At 42.5% G+C, this 19,223-nt stretch overlaps 1 protein-coding gene across 1 annotated transcript in view; it reads left to right on the top strand.

The window, feature by feature from the left end:
- ADAMTS12 (ADAM metallopeptidase with thrombospondin type 1 motif 12) overlaps positions 1-19,223 on the top strand; it is a 161,570-nt gene that overhangs the window by 118,481 nt on the left and 23,866 nt on the right. Inside the window, exons 17-19 of the mRNA XM_053448139.1 lie at positions 7,237-7,363; positions 10,669-10,879; positions 11,389-12,444. Coding sequence (XP_053304114.1) covers positions 7,237-7,363; positions 10,669-10,879; positions 11,389-12,444 — 1,394 coding nt within the window. The remainder of the gene's footprint in view (positions 1-7,236; positions 7,364-10,668; positions 10,880-11,388; positions 12,445-19,223) is intronic.

Consider the following 19,223-nt stretch of genomic DNA (forward strand, 5'->3'; position numbering starts at 1 on the left):
AATAATAGAAGGGAGACCCGCAACTTCCCTAACCACCCACTCCAGGAATGTGCTAAACCTTTCAAAGTACGAGCAAGAAATGGAGCAACCCATAGGGAGACACCTGTCCACAAAAAACCCATCACCCCAAAAACACCCCAACAAATGAAAACTGTCCGGATGCACAGGCAGGAGACGGAAAGCAGCCTCAATATCAACTTTCGCCAACAACGCCCCCCTACCAGACACCCTCACCCAATGCGCCGCCCTGTCAAACGACGCGTAAGAGACCGTACACAGAGCCGGGTCAATACCATCGTTCACCGACTGCCCTTTGGGATATGACAGATGATGAATCAACCGAAACTTATTTGGCTCCTTCTTGGGCACCAGGCCCAACGGGGACACCCGTAAATCAGGGATAGGGGGGGAAGGAAACGGACCCGCCATCCTGCCCAACCGAACCTCCTTGAGCAACTTCTCAGAAACAACAGCCGGGTTAGCCAATGCCGACTTAAGGTTTCGCGACCGAGCAGATAAACCCCCAACCCTAGATGGAATGCGAAAACCGTCCCGGAAACCCTCCTCCAGCAACCGGGCAGCATCCCGATCGGGGTATTTAATCAGCCACGGCAGCATCATCTCCAGCCGCACCGGAGTCACCCCTTTTTCCAGCACCGGCCTTGCCGCCTTTTTGCCGCTTGAGGCACTTAGTAAGCGGGTGTGCGCCACTACAGCCGGAGCATTCGTGTTTAAATCGACACAACGTGCCCCACTTGCACTGGCCCTCGTTAAACTTCCAGCAGTACCCCTTCTGTTGCCCAGCCGACACCCCAGATCCGGAAGTGCCGGCACCCGCCTGAAAAGGCTGAGACCCAGGGCGACCCGGCGTCATCACACGCAGCCACAGTGCTATATCTTTATGGTCCCAACGGACCCCAGGACGTACCGCCATGCGCTGACGGAACTGCTCATCATACCGCAACCACGCCTGCCCACCATAAACCCGATACGCTTCCCCAATCGAGTCAAGGTAGCAAAACAGCCCAGAACAATGCTCAGGCGCCTTCTGACCAATTACACTGGCCAAAATGGCAAAAGCCTGCAGCCAATTAAAAAAGGTGCGAGGAATCAAACGGTACCGCCGCTTCTCCTCATCCTCTTTTTTAGTGGCCTCATTCTTAGACGGCCTATCCAAATTGAACTTCTCCAGAGGAAGGAGCGAAAAGATCTCTACATATTCCCCCTTCCAAATCTTGTCCCTCACTTCCTGCTTTAAATGCGTACCCAAAGGAGCCTCAAAACAAACGTAGACCTCTCCCCGGGCAGCGTCAGCCAGCCGAACAGAATCAATGTCAGCGCGCGAACCACCAGCGGCCGGGTCGGCAGACACGCTGCCAGCGCCCACTGGCGCAGTACCAGGCGCATTAACAGGCGCAGCACCAGGCGCAGCAACAGGCGCAGTAACAGTCGCAGTAACAGGCGCAGCGACAGGAGCAGTGACGGGCGCAGCGACAGGAGCAGTAACAGGCGCAGCCACAGGAGCCGGCGCAACCAGCCCCACAGCCCCAGAAGGCACGTCAGTCACAGCCGGTACACCACCACCACCCCGCAAAGCACTGAGACCTCCAGCCCCAGGCGCCCCACATGCCCCCCATACCTGCGCCGGCGACGCACCCTGACCCCCCAAACCACATGTCGCCACCAGATCACGGAAAACAGACAACAATTGGAGCGCTACCGCCGAGCTATCCCCAGAAACCGCAGGCGAGCTCCCCAGCAAAACAGAGGAACTCCCACCACTCCCAGCCAACCCACAAACAGGTGCAGAGTGCATAGAAGTAGGAGAAACAAATGGAAACATATGCTCACCCTGAGATGCAGCGCCCCCAGCGGTGGATGTAGAAGGCACAGCCTCCGGGGAATGTGCAGCAGAATCAACTGGCCGGAAAGCAGCAGGAGTCCCCAACAGCTCATCCTCAGTCCCGGTGCGTGGAGCAACCGAGCGACGGCCAGCAGCAGCCTCTCCAGACCCTCCACGGCCACCCAGCACTCCGGGGGCCCCGGAACCGGCCCGCAAGCGAGGCCGCGATCCGGCCTGCGTGGAGGTTGAAGCCATCGGCGGGGAAACGTCTCCCCGCGAAGATCGCACCCGGGCGCGAGCACCGGGGCGCCGAGAATCCAAGCCGCGGTCGCGGCCTGCATCGCCGGACCGTGAGGGAACCGCGCCAGCGGCCCCAGCAGCTCCGGACGCCCCGGCAACGGAGCCCTCAGCCGCGCCGCCCAGCTCCTCCCCGGAGCTGGAGGGAGACTGCAGCGGGGATGAACGGTGCGGCTGCACCTCCGGGCGAGGCCTGCCGGCCCTCCTGGATCTCGCCGGGCGGGAACTTCGGCGTTTAGTAGGCCCCGACCGGGCCGCAGTACGGGCCGGAGACGCGGCAGCCACTCTCCGGCCAGACACCTCCGGGCTCAGTCTGACGGGAGGACGGGAGACCCTGGAACGACCGGACCTCGAAGAACCAGGAGCAGATGAAGGTCCTGGAGCAGGTGAAGAGGACAGGACCCCGGACAGCCGCTCTCGGAGCCACTCAACATCACCCCCGGAAGCCTCCTGAAGTTCCTGGAACAGGGAGTCCATTCTGGAAAACCTGAAAGACAAAAGGTAAAATTTTCTTTAAAATGGTTGCCCCTATAGGCCACGACCCTTCCTTATATACCCCCCAAGGGAGGGTAATTACCCCCTCCCTTCTGGCCCTGCACGTGCCACTAGCTTAACACCTTCAGTGCCAAAATTTCCCTTAGTCATGCCTTAACCCCTTCAACAGGCCTAACCCTGGGTACCTTGTCCGCACTAAATTCATGTGGCCCCTCCGTCCAATTTCTTTTCCCTCCGGGGCTGTTCTTAATTATTTTTCCTTTGGCTATTTTTTTGTGCTCTGTGCCCATTTTTTTAATCTATTTACACCGGGTGCAAACATCTCATGATCTGATTATGTTCTTGCCTCTGTTGTATGTTTGTTTCTAGCTGCTGGCGATTTTTGTTTTTACCGTCAATTTGAAATACTACACAATTTCAGTGTTCTTGAAAAAAAAATTTTTTTTTTCCCCTGGGTTTTATATGAATTTTAAATTTTAAACCACATTAACAGTAATAATAATAATAACAAAGTGTCAACAATAAGAACTGCAGATGGCCATTTCTTTTCTTAAATGAATGCTTGTTTGAAAGCGATTTCAGTACTAAGATTTTTTTTAATGCAGATAACAAATTCAATCACATTAAAAAGCTGTTTGCACAAATGCTCTCCTTGCATAATGGTTTCTAAATTCATCAATTATTATGTTTTATTTTTGTTCACATGGGTTTTCAAACTAGAGGGAGTTTTTATAAGTTCATCAATTCAGCGAAATGTCATAGAACAGCAATTGCACCAGCTTGGGGGGGGGGGCTGTGCGCTAAATAGGCTTTCTGGGATGCCCTGTAAGATTAAATGAGCCGTCTTCATCCATCGGATTAAATAAATAAGGGACTTTCTAAAAAAAATCAGACTGCTTGATACATGTTTTTAGGGAAAGAGAAAGTGATAGGAGTTTAAACGTAGTCCTGCCTATTCCTAGGTCTACTATATTCTCTATGACCAAGCCACACCGTTTTTTTACTGTTTAACCCTTTGTATGCCTATGCGCCTATGATTCTTAAGGACGCTGATGGCGTCTGTAACTACAGACGCAAAAGCAAGACCCTTCTACAAATATCCCCAAGTCACTCAACCACGTCTACATTGATATTGTTATTTAGACTGTAAGCTCTACAGGACAGGGGCCTCCTTTCCTAATGTGTTCATACCTATTGCAACCCAACCAAATGGTCTATTGTACCTTTTATATGACTGCACCTATTATACCAAATTTGTTAGGGCATATAAAAATACACATACACAACCTATTATCTGGCAGTGCCAGTCATGTTAAACGGGCCAATGTGCCCACCGATGTATGGCAGTTGACCTTGAGTCTCATCCCAGCATCACCCCCTACAATCCATGCAGTTACACCATTAATTTCTACACTCGGTAGCTAAAATTCAATCAAATTCTACCATTTCAGGACAAAGTTATTTTTTATTACAGTTTTTCATTTCAACCAGCAAACCAACATGTGGACCTGGCAACATGCGCTTACTCTTTGAGTTCTAGCATCCTGCTGATACTTCAAGATTTGTTAAAAAATGTTTGAAGACTTGGTAGGTCTGGGGCACCTAGGAATTGCATTACAGTTTGTTATTTTTAAACGTTGTATCAGATACACAAAATATGTTTAGTGAAACAGCTATTTTATTTTATTTAAAAAAAAATATTGAAAAATTATTGAAAAAAAAATTATTGAAAAATTATTGAAAAAATACCTACATGCCTAATTGAGGATGTACCGCTTATTGGATTAATTCCAGCCCAAAGGTTCTGGCCAAGAACATACCCCAAAACAGCAATAGTGTTTTTTGCCATTAAATGAAATGTTGACAAAAAACATGTATAGTTTGAAAAAATGGGACCAATTTCTATACCAATCTCGTGTTGCGCCTGTGGTCCCACTTTTTTCACGGAACGTTTGACAAAATAAAGTACAAAAGTATCTAAATCCCGATCTAATCTGTATATTCTACCAGATTAATCATTTTTAACACGGCTCGTGAGTTCACACAATCTATTTTCACGTGACAGAGAACGGCTATTTCTAATATAATCCGATGTGTCTTTTTCCTCTGTCCCTGAATTATTTTTCCTTATTATTATTATTATTATATAACCCGCCATCTTCATTTGGTGTCCCGAATAAAATGCTCATTTGCAGAAGATCTTTTAATAGGCGATTAACCTCATGTCACACTGTGATGTACCAGACACCAGAAGACATAGTTCCATCTCTGCCGAACATCATTCCACTAAATAATTTCATGTCTCCAATGGCATTTAAGTCAAACTTTAGAGTTATTATGATAAATTGAAATGTCTCTTATCAGTTTTTGCCTGGGATTTTCCCAGTCGATGCACGTCAGACATGTTCATAATGACCTCATTTGTTTCAAGCTCCTGAAGTCGTTTCAATATATTGAAAACAGATATTTTTTTTCGGTCCAGTCTGGAGGTCTAGGATGTCATCGGGAGAATTCTAAAGACAAATAATATTTTATAACCAATACCTTGAACGTTTTAAAAGTTTGGGCTCCGGTGATAAAATGAAGAAGAAAAAAAAAACTATATTTGGCAAATCAGTTGAATACGTCAAGTTATAATAAAGTCCATATGAACGTTTCCAAGGAGCTTATTGACACCCCCACCCTCCTCTGATGTCCTTTAAGATACTGTAATACTGAGTTAATTTGTGTTTTAAACTATATATCCATTTTTTGTGGATTAAAATCAATGATTAAAAAAAAAAAGTCAGATTTTTTTATTTAAATCAGTTTTTTTAATGAAATGCTTTTGGAGGAAAATCTATTTAAAGATAGTTTTTTATTTAAGATACGTTATAGTTCAAAGGTTATTTAGCATGGAATAGAGTTTAGTGATGTAGATATTTTAAATATTTTTATTGTTTAACCACTTCAGTTAAAAAAACAATGACCTTTCAGCAAATCCAAGAATATGCATTCTATATAATGTTATTGGTTTAGTTAAATAAAACACTTGAAGTAGTTCTCCAAAAATGAGTGATTAACCTATTGAACTAACATCAGTTCAGAGATAGCGGTTTTTTCACCTGGTTGAAAGTATTGAATATTAGAGCTACCTGCAAGAATTAGTCTTTTCATTTAAAAATCATCATTTCAATTGATTTGGTTTAAATCCACCCTGCGGTATCCTAAACATGTATGCATATTAGCCAGTGACTAAACTATTCAGTCTTCTCTTCGGAGCTCCTCTTTCACATTAATCCAGGATAAATAAATCTTTGTATCTTTGAACCCTGGCAATTTGAACAGAATTATTATCGTCCAAGCATCCGCAGATTCCGAAACAGGGTTGTTTAATGATGTCATCAAACCGTGTCATCAAAAGAACAGTAGCACTTGTTACAGCCATCTATGCTACTACCCCAGGCTTAGTTGACCCATAATTCAGTTGTCAAAGAGATAAAGAACCCTAGAAGAGTTCTGACCTAGAATTATTTGTCTTTATAATGTAAGTTAAAAAATAGCAATTACCAAGACATTAACTGTGTTTTTTTATATATACATTAATATTGAATGCATATTTTTTTTACATATATGTGGGCATTGCCACAGTCACACAGCAATCACTAAACTGCTTCATCCTGAAATAAACCATTCATGATGAAAATAATTGTCTGGCAAAGTCTGATTCACCAGCTTTATAAATAGTCAGAGGTTACAGTATTTTTCAGTGAGACTCGGTCCTCCTAAATTACTGTATACGAGGTGAATGATGACACATTTATGTCAATCACTTACTCCTAACTAATCCCTTTCCGAGCAATGGAACCATTACACACAAAGGGCCATATTCAGGGCCGCCATCACATCAAGTACACCCAGTACCTGTATATGGTCTGGGTAAGCGGATGGGGGTCCGGTCTCCATGGTCTGTGACAGGCCTTCTCGTTGGCCCTCACGGTAGATTTTTTTTCATTTATTTTACTTTTTCTCATTTATTTTGCTTTTTGTTGCATGTGTGAGGACTTTTATCGCTTTATACATATTAGTTTCTTGTTGAAAGTTTAATTTTGACCCCGTGCTGATGCGACTGTAAATACAATGTATCTTTAAAATGATGTTTCTCTTCCAAGTGAAGTCGGGATTTGAATCGTGTTTTTTATTTAGGTTGTGCAAGATTTTGACCTTCTAATGGTGACATACCACCTGGTTACCACTTATACATTTAAGTTTCTTAGGTCTATATAAATCGTATATCTTTATACATGTATAAAATGCACTTTCCGCGGGCCCTATATTAGGAAAAATTGGAATTATATTTCATAAAACAGTATATTCCTTCTTCTCTCCTGTTTCAAGGTGCCTAGATTGAGCACATTTGGCGAATGTGATAGGGCCACTGCCAGCCTTTAATGGCCGCCTGTCTCAGATGTGATACTCCCAAGAGTCATAGTTTTCGTGGGATAGTCCTGATGTTTGGGCGCTGCCCTGTTGTCCTGCATAGATACAGGTGCCCTGCTGTCATTCTTTTGTAGGCAGTGAGGATTACATTTATTAACAGTTACCTTGTGTCTGATTTACAGGTGCCCAGCGACAGGTAGCCCAATGTGTAAACAAGCAAAGAGGAGTTGTTATTACGACTTTCTGTGATCAAGACCTTCAACCGGTTTCAAGACAGAAGAAATGTCACATCCAAGATTGTCCGCCCAGGTAATATAACGTGAAAATTCCTCCAGTAGGATTATGAGTCTGTTATTAATTGTGTAAAATGAATATGTTTCACTCAATTACTGGAACATTCTGTTTTAATATAAAATTACGCATTGCCAGTCACCATAAAACATGCCATTTGTTTTTATTTGCCATTTTTATTGAAAACTACGCAAAGTGACGTATTTTAGAATGTAAATGTCTGTCTAGGGACAATCGGTGCTACCAAAGGCTAAGTTTCCTATGTTACAGTTCTCTGAAGTGTGGGTCCAGATCATCATAACAAGAAAATGTTTATTTCTTGTTAAAATAGAGTGTTTCTGTAAGAAAAAAATGAAAGAGTTGTCACTTCAGGCACTGAAACAATTGCTAAATATGTTTTTATGTTTATAGCTAATATGCACTTCAAATCTTAATGATCCCTATTTTCAAAAATGCTCTGGAAGCAGAGCTTTGATGATCTCCGAAACGCTTTTAACTTAAAGAAATTACGGAAAAATCAAAGTATTTTCATGCTGTCAAGCCAAGCCGTTTCTAAACATAGTTCCCAAATCGTTGTCCAGCTATTCATTTTTGCCTCAGATGTGACCGTTGTTAACACTTCTCAGAGACAGCTGACATATTCAATCCCTTTTTTGTGCTGACATCGCTGAAATGTTAGGTAATTGAAAAACTTGCAGTTGAAACGAAACATAAATCAGTCTTTCTGCTTCATCATACCGATATTCATTCATTTCTTAAGAGGAATTGTCATTCCCCAAGGAAAAAACAGCATTCGATCCACAATTGCCCAATATAAACACTTTTAAACTCAGTTTCAGATATCATTAATAATAATGTTTCAGTAAAATTAAGTAGGTAGCACAGTTATACCCAATTCTGTCTGTTGAGTGTTCTTCTGAAAATGTGATACTGCAGGCGTGGTTTGTGGAATTAAATCATTTTTTTTACCCAAACTTCTATTGTACGAAATTATCATACCTGGGAGCTCTTCGGGTTTGACCCAGAGTCTCTGGGTAGAGCGCTGCTTCCTTGGGTCTCCAGGTCAAGTTCTCCAGGCAGAGGAGTTATATTTTGCCGTGCCCCTCCTCCTCTCCACCCACCTAAGCCTATGTGGGGATAGCTCCACCCTATGAGTGCTTAGCCCCACGTTAGCCCCACCTACATGCATGGCCACCCCGCCCCGGTGTTAAGCTTCCCCCTCAGAAGAAGAAATGCTCCGGGTAGCCTACCCTATGGAATTCATGAATGCCAAATGACTTTTTTTTTATTAATGTCGATCATGTGCACAATATTTTTGATGATTACAATATCAAATATGTACTAAAAGCCTGGCTGTATATATGTACGTATCATTCTGATTCAGCTGAACAAGCCCTTAAGACTATAAATTATTTTACTTAAACCCTATGTGTGCTGACAGCGTGGAAATCTTCTCGCTCTTTCAGCAAAGGCTGATTGGAAGCATTATAGAAATTTTAAAATAAGTCACACGATTAAATAAGGTCCATCGCCCAAGCATTTTTAATAAAAAGACAAGTGCCACAACAAGATTTCAATTGTTTTTCCATTTAGGATAACGTAGCTTGCTAACTAATTACACTGAATTTAATAAATTGCCAAATTCAATCTGAAAATGTATTTTCTTAGGAAATGAGAGCATCTGTACAAATAAAGCAAAAAAACAGTAACAAACAATCTAATAACAGGTTTGACATAGGGGCTGTTAGTGTACAAGTGTGCAGATATCCCTTTATTAGTTTCAGGTTGGATCTGGTTTTTGTCTATTTGACATCTATACGTGATCAAACTTAATATATGAAATAATATGAAAACATGACTTAGGGGATAGAAACTGTTTTCCTGTCGTCTGTTTTGTGTCAGAAATGACATAATTTTCTCCTCGGTTTTTCCTATCAGTTTTTGCATATGAAACACTTTTCATTCATGAAATATCTAGTAGAAGGCTCATTGAGCGTATTTCTTTTTTTTTTTGTGATTTTATGCTTAAGAAAAGTATTATTTCCTTTCAAGTGTTTTCTCTTTTCAATGATCACACTTTTATTACCCTCTCGCTCTACTGAGGTCATTGAGACTGAATTTTAACCAAAAGAAAGAGCCGATTCTATTGAGTTTCTCCGTTAGAAGAGCTTGGGCAGACTGGTTGGACCAGTTGGTTCTTTCCTGCCGCCACACTATATGTTTCTTTGTTTTAGAACCTTCAGATTTCTTTATTACTGTAATAATTCTCCCTTATTATTCCTAGATTTCAACAACATACAAATTCCCTACCCATTTTCAGATTCATTTTAAAAATGTACCTTAAAAATGGCTACTTTTGGCGTAGGTAAAGCGGTTGATTCATACTTTGAGGCATAGCACCACTATTAAGTTAAAGTATGGGTCAAAAATGGTGAATGCACTATATAGACGGAGGGACCAGGCACGCAACTAACTGTATTTATTGATTGACTGGATAATTGTACGCTGCCTCATATTGAAAAGGTGATCGTCTCCCACATTAGCTTTTTTCCGTCTCTGCTTTCTGAGTAAATTGTACAAGTATAACTTGTCACCTTGTAACACGAGCGATGCACTCTTTTATTTTAGATCATTCTTTATCCAGCCATCTATGTGAATCATAACAAATTGCTGTGACTATTTTTTCTTTCTTGATTACAGTGATTATCAGATGACAAATCCGCTTTTTTTTTTCTTTTAAGGATGTGACCTTTAAACATACGATCAAATGATGTGCTAAAGGGGCTGGCAACAGTTCACAAAATGCAGGTGTTACCTCCCGGAACGGCATCTAGCGTCGTTTTGACACAAAACGACAAAGAATTCTTTTTCACTGCATGGGAAGGCATCTTCTAAATATACGTTTCCTTCCAATGTGCTTTTTGTTCTGACACTGTTACGCCGGCATGTTTCAAAGTCTTTCAAAGTCTTTGTGTGAAGCTAATTACTTGATATGATCACACAGAAATAGAAATGTAAAACTAAAATTTATGTGTACTGCCTATCTAGAAATATGTTCTAATTACTGTTTGCAAAATGTACTTGCGTGGCATGCATCTAAAATGCACACAATAATGAATTCCAAACATTGAGAGAGCTGGCCATCTGCCATTTTGATATTCTCAAGAGAAATGTACAACGAATACAAATACAGAAAGGTCAGAGAAGAGAGAGGTCACAGAATTCCTATAATTGTGAATTCATGTAAGCTGTTTGATCTTCTGCTACCATTTGGAAAATGATCAGCTCTCCTTTAATAACGTACATGGCACAATCTCTTGCAGGTGGTGGGTTGGAGAGTGGCAGCAGTGTTCCAGCACATGTGGACCCACTGGCGAGAAAAAAAGAGCTGTTCTTTGTATCAGGACTGTGGGCACTGATGAGCAAGCTCTTCCGTCGGAGGACTGTCACCATCTCACCAAGCCGAAAGGATACATATCATGTAACAGAGATATTTTATGTCCTTCAGACTGGACAGTTAGCAACTGGAGTGAGGTGAGAAATACTCTCCGGGGCAAAGGAAGGGTGGGGAGGCTCCAGTTTATTTAAAAGGACAGTTACTGCCCCAATCAGCCTCACCAACAATTATATGTATTACTTTATTTAAATAAACAAACATTCTGAAGACACTATGGCTCCTCTTTTCTCCCCATGATTCCTGCTTGCAAAAGAAGGGGTGCTCTTGTTAGAGCTCCTAGAAACCTTGCACTAGCCAGAAGAGGTTGCTGGATATATTTGCCCAGTGCATATGATTGCTGAAATGTACCTTATTATTAATTAAAACCATAAAAAGGGAATAACTGATTAATTATTGTTATGCCCCTACTTGTCTAGGATATAGTAAGCAGAAGAATAACCTCTTCATTTTGTGCTGATGTGCTGATAAAGTAACCCTGGTCAAGGGCCCTGGTCAAGTAGGGGATCCTGCTGAATCACATTTTTTATGTATCCCAGAACCTATCAGGCAAATAAATAATGAAACTTTTTGTTTGTTTACTTTGCAGTGCTCCATCACATGTGGTGGAGGTGTACGGACACGTAATGTCACATGTTCAAAAAACAATGATGAGCCATGCGAGGCATCTAAAAAACCCAACTCAAAAGCTCTTTGTGGCCTTCAACAATGCCCTCTTCAAAAGAATCTCCCACCAGGTCCCATAAAACACAAGTATGGGAAAAAAATAATCAAAGTAATCCCCAAAAAATCAGGTATTCCAACAAAGCGCATTATATTTAGAAAAGTCATCCGTAAGTATCACCCTGTGACAAAAATACCCAAATCACTCACAACATCCGCTCCTAAAATGATTTTACCTCCAGTGGTAAACTCAATCAAAGAAGATTTTCAAATCAACGACATTCCGAATTCCACCCATTTTAATGTGGATTACAAATATAATTTTGTCCTTGTAGAAAACAACAAAAGGAAGATAAATTCTACTAAACCCGTTCCAACAGTTTCCACCGGAGGAGAGCATTACGGAGAAACCGATATGGAAAATAAAACAGAGAACTATTTTTTATCTACCACCACAGCAATACCTCAAAATATAACATCTGCTAATGATTTTCTCACCGAGGAACCAGAAACTCAAACAGCATCCGAGGAAATAAACGGGCCCGATGATGAAACAAATAGCTACGGCGATACAGAGAATTCCATCATTGAATCCAGGAGTAAGAGACATAAAGGAAGAGCCAACGTGATACAATATAATCAAAGTACTATTACGTATCCTTCTGAATCCCCAACTCCAAATTCAAATCTCGTTACGACGGAGAGTCCACAAACGTTTAATATTAAAGTCTTCATTTCCCTCGTCGGCACGGAACAAAATGCTACGTTAAGTGAAAAGAATTTAGCTAGCCCTGCGGCGAATACCTCCGAAGAGCTGGATAATCTTCAAGTTACTATTGTTAATATTTCAGAAGATTCATCCAAGAAATTGAATAACACAACCCTCGGTGGTCTCTTGAATTCAGCGCCGCATATAAATATCACGGACTTGGTTTTTAACGTGTCAGAAAAAGTTTACTGGATAATTGGGAACTGGAGTGAGGTAAGAAGAATGCTGAATGTTTATAATTTAAACATTAATATAAAAGGTTTTATTAAAAATACTCTTTTAAAAGTAATTTAAACTCTTGATAACTCCACTACATTGAGTTTTTTTCAATATAGTATTATTTTAGTACTGGCTGTATTGGGGGGAAAATTCAGCCTTTTCAGAAACTTTTTAATTCAGGCATAATAATTATGAGGTTTTCTCAGACGATCCATTCTCGTATATAATTTCTTTTTTTTTTCTTGCATGCCCAATTACGATTATTATAAATTATCGGCGGATGTGAAATGTGCCTACTCTGCGGAAAATGCTTAGAGCATCCTTTCATTATGTGATGTATTTCATTTATCAAGTCGCAAGATTGTCCTCCTCCCAAAATTAAGTTAGCATACTAATTGGTATGAATTAAGGGAAGCTAAACATGCATGGATTAGGCAAAAGGCTATCCTGAATACAATAAAAGACCAAGCACCGATTAACGTTTGAGTCTCAATGTACCGTCTATGGTTTTTATGTTTCTTTAGGCTATATCTCGTTAAGAATTAAGTATATTTAACTGTTTAAAAGCTGAATTCAAAGCAATTCCTCAATACCCAAATCTTCAAAGAAAACGGCCCCTTAATCCTTTTATATATACTATATAATAACATAGTATATGATCCAAGAGCATACAGTAGAAAGCAGTATTTATATTTTCAGTATATCCAATGAAAATGAATGTAAATCCACCACAGACCGAGTGCTCACTCACATTCACCAGACAGCCTAGCCGTATGTGGGATGAGATACCCAAAGGTTACTACAAGTTGAAGAACGTCCAACAGTTCCTTCATTCATGGGCCTCGACATCTCTTTCCCCTAAAGTGTGTGTTCACCTACCTCGAACTTTGCAGATATCCTTGATACCAATAACCATTTTGATGGCCCAACCACAGTGACCTTCTCTTACAAGAAATGCAGAGATGCCCGTCCATAATGTATAGTAAATCTCATTAATTTACCAATGCATTATGCAGGGCAAGCACAGCCCTTCTTGCTAATCACTAATGCACCTTTTACTTTGTAAGCTTTTAAGTATTAATGGTGAGTTTTAAATTATTTCTACCTAAATGTTCACAACCAAGCGATGTAGCTAGTTCAGTGGAAAATGTTGTTTACATGATATATTATACATTATACCCCAATGCAGCATTTCTGGTATAGTCTAAACAAGGATTAGGGTCACAATTCTACCGGTATTTGTTTCCCATGAAAAATAGAATTCCTGCTTTATTTCACACTTTGAAACGGTCATACAGTTTTAGAAGCTGCAGAGATGTATGACGATGATGTTTCATATGCCATCTGTTCTATACTATACTTAGTTTCCAATGAATTCATTCAAATTAACCCATGAGTATAGGCACTATAGAAGCTGAAAGGAGAATAATTTTCCTCTCAGTAATTCTGTCCCTACTGCTTCTGTAGTTGGTGGTTTGGCTTCACCATGTCATTGTGCAGCCAGTGTTTGTCAGGAACTGGGTCCATACAGACGACTGTAAAGACCAAAAGGGCCTAAAGATGGAGTTCAGGAGTTATTGCGCAGTAGTGGAGTAGGACAGGGCCTGGTGCAGGGCGACTGCACTCACCCGGTGGGCATTTAGGGTTGTGCAGCCACATGCCAGCGCCCTGACATGGCAGCTGATGTTAACCGGAACTTGGAGATATCCTGCAGGCACCCTGGAGCAGGCATGAGCCATAGCAGTAGAATCATGTGCAGGATGCTGCAAGTTGGGAATATGGAAAGCTAAGCAGAGTACAGGAGAAAAATAACAAACAAGGGGGACAGAGCAAGGAACAGGGAGACCAAGCAAGAAACATAACCAGACGGGATATACATAATACAGGACACAACAGGGAACAAGACAATGAATACTCAAGATCTGACATGAACAGGACAGGACACCCCTCTGCAAGGGATTCAGGACAGGACACCCCTCTACCGGGGATACAGGTTACATCACAGACTGACACACTAATACAGGAACTAGCCTAGGACTATGTGATAACTATTGGAGATTCCGTCACATCTTATGGCCATAGTATGCTTAGCCCACCACTACGCCAAAGTACTCCAATGACGGTGGGTCCTAACGCTAAATCCTGCCTACAGAGGTACTAAACAAACCAAACATGAAATCCAAACACACATCAAAGAGACATACCTGTAGACTGCAGACTGAGACAAACAGAACAAACGCGTGGGACGCACCTTATAAAGGAAACAGAGCTGAAGCAAAGAGCAAGACTGGAATCCAGGAATCAGAGGTTCAGGACAGAACATACAGAAATCCAGAAATGGACCACAGCAAGACAGGGAAACAAAAGACATGCAACTCCGCAGCCTGGATGGAGCCTGACAGTGTTCTTATAGTATGTGAAAACCCCCATATGTCAAACCCTGGGTTCATATCTTAGTTCTTCCCTAAGCCCTTACCTGGGTATCTTTTTTGCCCATACCCATGAATTAAGCCATGCTTCATAGCTGTCACCGCAAGATCATCTTGTTGCGCTTTAATCCAATTTTCTAAATGCTTTCTCTACATTTGCCAACGTATTCCGGTTCTCCAAACCCCTTGGGCTAAATTTGTAATCTCAACTATTGTTTGCGTAAAGGTATTTTGTGAATCGTTTTAAAGGTATTCAGAAAAGCGGAGATGTGTTATTTAGTGAGATTAATACATTTAAAGCTAATTCTGAGACATCTCTTGTGCCAAGTCTCACATCTGTTGACAGAACTGGACCTTTTCCAGATGATATGAGGGTTTAGCAAATGCTCTTAGAAGATAAGGTCCCCCCAAAGCACGCAGAAAATGCAATAATTAATCTTAATTAAAAAGAAAATTCATTTTGATTGAGTTTAAATATGTTTTCCTAGAATCATTTTCACCAAGGGGAATCACATAACGTTGCCATGGGTATATCTGTAATATGTGGCGATAAAAAGCATTCATTTTAAATGAGTTGGACGTTGATGGAGCGTCCTGTTTGTTTCTTTGGCTACGTGACAGGGAAACCGGGTAGTAAGGTGCTCTTGCTACTTTAATTCTTATTGACACAACGTTGCTTTCAATTATGGATCCATAGGCATCATACCATCGCACCATATTATTAAAAGTAATACATGATATGAAAAAGCAATAAATATTTCTTGTTTGAAAAAAAAACACAATATAAGATGTATTTGGATACACATTATTTCACATAAAGAAAAAATGTATAAACATTTATAAATACACATTGACAAAGAATCATTGAACAAATGCAGAAGGGCAAATGATTTAGGCAAGATTAGGTATCTCCCAATACAGCGTCACAATTTTAGGCAACAGATTAATAAATGTTTTGGGTTTTTTTGTTTCTTTTTTTAAAAGGTTAAAATGTCTTTTATTTTATTAATACAACCCAATGACAGCCCTGGTGATATGTGAATCCCAACAATCAAAGAGTATTTGTTAAAGATTGATCGTGGCGAAGATGAACCGTAATGTATCACCAAAATATCCGTGGAGCCATCAGACTTCTAGGTGAACAAATGAATGGCAGTCATAAAAAAGGAATGTTCCATCTGCGTATCACAAGTAAAGACGCTGACTGAACAAATGCACACTGTCAGCATTAGCTCACTGAAGCATGGGACACCTAGTGCTCTTCGACATAAGGAGGAACGAGACACTGTTTTGGGATCAAAGACAAAATATAGTTTAAAGTGTTAAATCAGTCCATAAGAATTGTTCAGTAAGAGGTTAAAAACACAATTACGCCGACTGGACTCCGAAATGGCTGTGCAGTGAATCTGCTCCTCCACGAAGCCCTGTCATAAGCACTCAAAATTAGCGTTTTACCTGACAAACAAACGCTTTTCTGGCTCGACTATCTGTGGGAATGCCAGGAGGTGTCCGCAAGCCCGCTAAGAAGAAAGTGGTGCCAGACATTTTCCAGAAAAAGTCGACTCACCTCGACGCTCCCGCGCTTTCTCCGATGGCGTCTCAAGGCCAAGATCCTGATGGCGATGCTGTCTCCTGCACGAGGCGCGATGTTGATGAAATCAAGGACCTTGTCCTTTCGGTGAAACGGGACCTTATGGATCACATCCGGGACGAACTTCGCGACCTGAAGAAGGATATTGCTGATATTGGCACGCGCACGGACCAACTAGAGAGGGCCCTCTGACAAGCCGCGTGATATCATAGTGAAGCTCAGGGACTATGCCACAAAAGAGGAGGTCATGAAGGCCGCTAGAGCTACCACGCTGTCGCTTGACAATGTGGAGATACAAATTTATGCCGATTTATCACCACGGACATTGCAGCGACGGAAGGCTCTCAAGCCCCTTACGGATCATCTGCGGGCACAAGGTATTACCGCTGGCGGTTCCCCTTTGCCCTGCAGGTGGTTGCGGGCGACAACAGTTATTTCCTGAAATCTATGACCGAGGCGGCTGAGCTCCTACATCACCTGGAGTTACTACCGCTGCCCACGAGCCGTAAGAGGAACAGACAAGACCCGGGATCGTTGCCTTCGGGGGAATGGTTCGAGGTGCCGCCAACACCGCGGAGGCGCGAGCAGGACGGCGTGCCAACAGATCGGTCGGCGGACGTCTAGACTTGGCCTTACCTTTTTTGTTCCGGTCCGTGCTCTTTTCTCCATCACCTGCAGCCTTGCCCGCGACCCGTTCTCCGAGTCTCCAGCCACCCCTGCTGACACTCATCGCCATGTCTCCGCGGCTCTTCGCCAGTGATGCCCTAGGCCGATTTGGGTCGCCTGTATTGTGGCGGCTGCGCCTACTCCGCACCCCGGGCCGGGCAGAACACCGTACGCGGCTCTGCACTTTGGATGGCGGTGTCCTCCCTGTTGTGGTGAGATAGGACTGGCAGCAGCTAAGTTTAGCCCGCCGTCTTTTCTGTATCGTTTAATGCCTTTTTTATTTTTTTTCTATTGCTGGGACGCCACACGATTTCTTTTATTTTTATGTTTGGTTAGGTTTTATTCACACATTGCCGCCTTGCCGGCTACCTATGCACCCACACTTGTTGGTCGTCTAGTTTATCTATCTGCGGACCCTTGCGTCCCTGTCTCACGGTATTGGGTTTAATATGTTTCCTTCAGTCAGGTAATTCTGGTTTAAGGAGGGCTGGAGACACCATTTTGATTGGTCCTTCCCTAACACCCCCTGTGACCAGAGTTGGTCCTCTTTCTGCCTGACGTGTTCCTTTGCTACACACACTATACCACCTGCCAAGTCAGTGCAGTGTTTTACTGGTCATCTGCGCTACGCACAGCTCATTATTTGGGGACCAGTGTCTCTGATTTTTATCACTATGTTGGATGTACTATGTACATGTATTTTTGCATTGTTTTTTCCCTCCCCCTTCTTCCCTCTCTTCTCTCTGTTCTATTTCTCTTGCTTTTCTTCTCTAACCTCCTTTCAGGGCGCAGTTGGTTGTGACTCCTCGTTCACCGGATGCCTTGCCATGCCATTTCCATTCGCCGGACCGAATGTCTAGTGCTCTTAAAATAATATCTCATAATGTTAAAGGCCTCAACTCGCCCCAGAAGCGTAGGGCTGCGATGCGATACTACCGAAAATTACATGGTGACGTCTTACTCCTACAAGAGACTCATCTCCGCAGTAATCACTTACCTTCATACTGGGATAAGTCCTTCGATTTACACTTTCACGCCGTCCATCCAAGTCAAAAGAAAAATGGGGTCAGTATTTTTTTTCGCTCTTCCCTGGGATTTCAACTGCACTCTGTTCACACGGACAAGTGGGGCAGGTACCTCCTGTTAACGGGGCTTCTTCAAAACAAGCCTATAGCGATCCTGAACGTTTATGCTCCGTCCACGGTGGCTGCGGGCTTTTACTCGCACATTACAGACCTCCTGTTGCCATACCGCAAACACAGCCTCATTGTAGGTGGGGACTTTAATACGCTATGGGATGGGTTTTTGGATAGAAAAGGCCCGTCTCCGCTGTCTCATCCCCCGCCGAACTCTAAGCGCCTTAAGGACTGTGCAAAAACGGTGGCCTTGGTTGATGCTTGGCGAATACTCCATCCTAAAGAGCTCGACTACTCCTTTTTCTCTCATCCCCACCAGTCCTACTCGAGGATTGATTATATCTTCATCGGTCAACACATGGCTACCTCCCTGCATGCTGCCCGGATTCACCCCATCATTTGGACCGATCATGGAGCTGTCGAGTGTATTCTTCATCTGACTGATTGGCCCAAGGGTGCTAAGCAATGGAGACTAGACGAGTTCTTGTTGACCGATCCCTCGATACTCTCGGAAATCAATTCAGATTTACAGGAATTTTTTTGACTTCAATGAGGCCCCGGATATAGACCCTGTCCTGGTTTGGCGAACACATAAAGCCTACGTCAGAGGTTCCTTCCTCAAAATAGTGGCGAGACGCCGGAAATTGCGACTGGCCGAGATTGAGTCCCTCACGTCTCGTCTTACGGACTTGGAAGCCCGCCACAAGCAGCTTCTCGACGACTCCCTACTGCGTGACATTGTCCAGGCACGGGGGGAATTGAACCTTCTACTGAGCCAAGATATTTTATTTTCGCTGAACCTTACTAAACAAAAATTCTTTGAAAAAGCGAATAAGCCAGATTCCATGTTGGCACGGCGCTTGAGGGTTCAAAGGAAAGTTCAAAATATATCCAAGATAATTGACTCCCACAAGAAAAGCTGGATACATCCAAGGGATATAGCGGATCAAT

This window comes from Spea bombifrons, chromosome 1 (assembly GCF_027358695.1).
Source record: "Spea bombifrons isolate aSpeBom1 chromosome 1, aSpeBom1.2.pri, whole genome shotgun sequence".
Classification (NCBI taxonomy): domain Eukaryota; kingdom Metazoa; phylum Chordata; class Amphibia; order Anura; family Pelobatidae; genus Spea; species Spea bombifrons.